This window comes from Saccostrea cucullata, unplaced genomic scaffold, assembly GCF_032062105.1.
Source record: "Saccostrea cucullata isolate Sc308-1 unplaced genomic scaffold, CSIRO_AGI_Scuc_v1 ctg15977, whole genome shotgun sequence".
NCBI lineage: Eukaryota > Metazoa > Mollusca > Bivalvia > Ostreida > Ostreidae > Saccostrea > Saccostrea cuccullata.
In genome coordinates this window covers 8,621-13,386 of record NW_026941561.1, presented here as the reverse complement: position 1 = coordinate 13,386, position 4,766 = coordinate 8,621, and the positions used below count along the sequence as shown (strand labels likewise).

General features: G+C 34.4%; 1 protein-coding gene across 1 annotated transcript; it reads left to right on the top strand.

Moving 5' to 3' along the window:
* The first annotated feature begins 550 nt into the window (after window positions 1–550).
* Window positions 551–3,925, top strand: LOC134258053 (tRNA (cytosine(38)-C(5))-methyltransferase-like). Its single transcript, XM_062740614.1, has 9 exons — window positions 551–636; window positions 824–933; window positions 1,507–1,655; window positions 2,145–2,256; window positions 2,376–2,483; window positions 2,579–2,994; window positions 3,082–3,139; window positions 3,376–3,532; window positions 3,748–3,925. Exons 1-9 carry the CDS (start codon window positions 582–584, stop codon window positions 3,855–3,857), a joined length of 1,275 nt encoding a protein of 424 aa, XP_062596598.1. The 5' UTR covers window positions 551–581; the 3' UTR covers window positions 3,858–3,925.
* The last annotated feature ends 841 nt before the right edge of the window (window positions 3,926–4,766 follow it).

The following is a 4,766-nucleotide window of genomic DNA, read 5'->3' as shown; positions in this document are numbered from 1 at the left end:
AAAACTAACTAAAATATGATCTCATTGCCAAAAAAATAGGAACTGATTGATTTTTTGGCTGTAATCAATGTTTATCCATGAAATAATACCTATTCTATAGGACAAACACCACCAAATGTTTTCCCATAGACTTCCATACAAACTTGAGCCCCTGTCACTCATACATATATTGAATTTTGGGCAAATGACCTTTTTGCCGTGAAAGTTCGAGATATTGGAAAACAAAACATGCCAGAAAAAATATACCGTCACGCGGCACTTTTACTTTCAATTTCCATTTGTTTACAACAAGGTGCGTTTGACACCAAATGAAAATCTCTAACCAAAGGGCACCCTTCCCTTCAAATTTTTACCTGTAACTCCTATATATCTCAAAGAATCCCAAGTCTTGATATGAGATTTTTATCAACTTTATTTCACTAGTCAGATACATAACAAGTCTTTTCTCTTATTGACCAATCACGCGCCAGCTAGCATTTTCTCCTCCGCACAACTTTGGGTGTCCAAAATGTCTGCGCCCATGTATTTGTTTATGTAGGGGTTTTTCCACCAGCAGCTGAGCTGCTTGATATTTTGTGAAAATGAAGGTTTTAGAATTGTACAGTGGAATAGGTGGAATGCATTGCGCTGTAAAAGGTAAAAAAGTATTCGTAGTGTACTGTGACGTGTATAAACACTCGCTAACTTGTTTTGAAACCAACGTTTTTCTTAAAAGTTTTACATCTACAAAAGGACATATAACCATATAAATCTTTCAGTCAAGAAGTTAAGTTTAACCTATTGACAAACAATTTAAATTTGATTCTGTTCATTATAATGTTAGACAGTGGTATACCTCACGAGGTAGTAGCAGCCATTGATGTGAATACAACTGCAAACAAGATTTACAAGCACAACTTTCCTGGAACCAAGTTAATGGATTGTGGAATTGAGGTGAGACACTTTTATGTTTTCCTTATCAAAATTAAATTCAACAAATACTGATAAGTTTTTGTCCAGATTTCTATAAATGTATCATACCTATTACAAGTCAGGTAATATTATTAATAAATGTTTAATACTAATATTTTAAGATATAACAGCACTGAAGTTAAAAATCAATGTTTATTATATACCCCCCCCCCCCCCCAGCTTGAAAAGCTAAAGGGTATATAGCAATTGGTATGTTTGTCCATCTTTTATGCTTTGGGGTACCCAACTCTTATCCACAACTTCTCTCATACCACTGAATGAAATTTGATGAAACTTTCACAGAATCTTTATTACATATTGCCATTGTGCACCTCCTGTTTTACTTTTTGATCCGAAACATATTTTGGGTTTTCCACAACAAAACGTTGACACTGCCATTATATTCATATGGTAGGCGGGGGTATCATTAAGTGAGCTCATTGTTCACAATACCTCTAGATTTTGCTTGGAACTTTTTAAAAATAGATTTAGAAATTTTGCAATATGTCTATATATTATATTGATATTTTTATTATTCACATGTACTTCCTTCAGTCACTATCTGCCAAAAAGCTTGATGAGATGAAGATAGATATGATTATGATGAGTCCCCCTTGTCAACCATTCACTAGAGTTGGTAAGAAACTGGACGCCAATGACATCAGAACCAGCTCTTTCCTTCATCTGTTGTCCTTACTTCCAAGGTATTAGTGGCTGTGTTAATTACAAAGTTTAGTTGTACACGTTTTTGTATCTCGTTATACTAATGGTCAAACTTGATAGGACTAGAAAAACTTTGAGATATCCAAGAGCTTGAGATATCAAGGGTAAAATACTTAATAAATATGTGGTTAGGACTTCCCAGTCATTTTGACATATCCATGGTATTCAAGATATCCGTGTTCGAGATACTGAACTTTAACTTTACCATATACAACCTCCTTCCAAAATGAGGAATATAAAATATTTCCACACAATTTTCTGCAATTATAGTACTTTCTTTCCTGGATGAATCTGATTTTTTGTTGAAAATTGTCCTATTGTCCCATCTTCTCTAGCCAAGGGTTTCCGATCCGAAATCTAGATTTCAGATCGGAAACCCTTGGCTAGCGAAGATGCTATTGTCCTAGAAATCAATTTTTTTAATTCTTAATTGCATGTGGATACTAAATTCAGTTTATTAAATGTACTAGGTTAAATAACTGTCCAAAGTACATCCTCATTGAAAATGTGAAAGGCTTTGAAGAATCTGACACTTGCCTTAAGTTACGTGAAACATTAAGGGAATGCAACTTTGCCTATCAGGTATTTAATTTTCTGAAGAAAAAGAAATAATACTTAAACTCAGCTTTGTTACATTATTTTCATTTATCTTGTTTTTAAGCATTATTTGTTATTAATTATTACATATGACTTCTATGCAGGAGTTTTTGCTTTCACCACTCCAGTTTGGCATTCCTAATTCAAGACTACGATATTACCTCATAGCTAAAAGAGAATCTTTAAAGTTTTCTTTCGAAACTTCAGCAGAGGTATTTTGTTTTATTTTTATACTATTGAATTTACAGTACTCTACAGCAAATTTATAAAAAAAAGATTGATTTAAATTTGAAATTCTTTTTTGAAGATTCTGACTAAACTGCCAGAGGAAAATTACTTAAAGTATGTCCCAGGGAAAAGTAGTACATTTCAATCCTCAAGTGAAAATGAGTGTCAGACTGAAAAAACAGACGTGGAACAATCTACCAAAGCAGAGGACAGACATTCAGAAAAATTGCCTAATGATTCTTCTCAAAGGAACAGTGCCATGACCTGTCCAATCTGCAGAGAGCAGTGCTTACAGACAGCAGGGCATAACATGAGACAGATAACAGAGGAGGACTCCAGTCCTTATCCTGACTGCTGCCCTGTGTTGAATTTCCTGGAGAACAAACCCCCCAAGTACTTTGATTCTTTCTTGTTGACCAAGAAAGAACTGAAGAGGTTTCTTGTCATGGACATTGTGTTCCCGTGTTTACAAAAGACAACTTGCTTCACTAAAAGGTTAGATGTCTAAATACTGGACCTGTATATATTTCTTTTCTTAATCATTATAATGTTTTGTGTTTTTCACTTTCTGTTTTTGTCTAGATATGGTCATTTCATGGAAGGGGCAGGCTCCATTTTCCAAATGTCTACAAATATTTCTGTAAGTATTTATATTGCTTGGTAGTTATTCGAACCATACATCGTTTAGCTTTTACATGTGCATGACAACTGCAATTGCTTTTATTTATCATATGCTTATTATATGTGTCAATTGATTTTAATTACATTGTCATCACTCATGTAAACTGATCTGATGTCTTTTTTACTAGCTCTAAGGTTACACCTTTAATAGATATATTAATACACTCTAGTATGAAAATATTTCTTATATACTAGAATATGGAAAAAGCTAGTGAATTAAAAGATAGAACTCAAGAACTGAAGAACAGAGATGATTGGTCAGATGAGGATTATGAAGTGTTGTCACGGTTACGACTGCGATACTTCACTCCTAGAGAGATAGCCAACTTCCTATGCTTTCCAGCCACCTATGGTAAGCTGATGATTGTTATTGCAAGAAGTTTTTGCCAAATTAATTACCAGGGTCATTGATTCCTCTTTGTGTATCTGTTAACTAAAATGCTAGATTTTTAGCTCAGATGAGCTAAAAGCTCAAAATACCTGTACCCATAGCTGCCACTAGCTGGAATTATGGTGGATATTTGTGTTTTATAAAAAGACTTAAGATTGATTTTCTTTCCATTGTAGACTTTCCTGAGAATTTATCTCGAATTCAGCTGTATAGGACTTTGGGTAATAGTCTAAATGTCCATGTGGTGTCTGCTCTTATACAATTAATGGTAAGAAATCCAGAATAATGGGACCGGTGGAACTGGATATACAATGTTATGTGATGCAAAGAACATTTCTTCAAAACAAAAACAGAAAAGATTTAGGAATTTATTTTAAAATCATAAGAAATGCCTGTATTTGATCAAAATGTATTTATTTGACAGTAAATTTTGAAAATGCTTTCTTTATGAATACTATAAAATCAAAACTGATAATATTACACACCAGTAATTAAGGAACTGTAATATACTATTTTGCTTAAATTTAATACATATATAGAAAGGGTTGCCCACAAAGGTCAGTGACATGGTTAAAGATGATCCTTACATTGTGGATTAAAATCCACTGCAGCATGCAGATGGACCAATACTTGGGAGGAAGTCCCCTGTCCACTTATTTGTCCCCAAGGAAAAATCCCTTACTGATTAATGGCCATAAGTCAGACAGTATAGCTGGCAAGTAGAGGTCACCTGCTTGACACAGTGGTCAGAGCTCTAGAGTCATGGAGGAAGGATTTGATCCCTAAGTTGTGGGTGAAAATCCACTTTTGGTCGTGGTCCTTAAAAATTAAAAATCCTTGTACCACATTCAACAATTGCAAGAGGTTTATGTTACGCACAGCACCATATCTAACCCATAAAACATACCTTTAACAAGGAACAACCAATGTTCGCAAAAATATGACAGACCACGTGTGATATCAACAGCGCAAGATCGCTTCAAAGGATTACGTAAATTTCAATGTTTCACAATGACATTATCTACAGCATTACCTATCCCTGAACTGCACAGAACATCTAACAAGAGCATCTGCAGTTGACTACGGAATGCTGGAATTATTTCAAGAGGACTATTCATTATTCATGCTATTGTTTTACCATTACAAAAACCATCTCATGGTCGAGATGTTAAAAACAGAGCTCAAACCTCGAGCC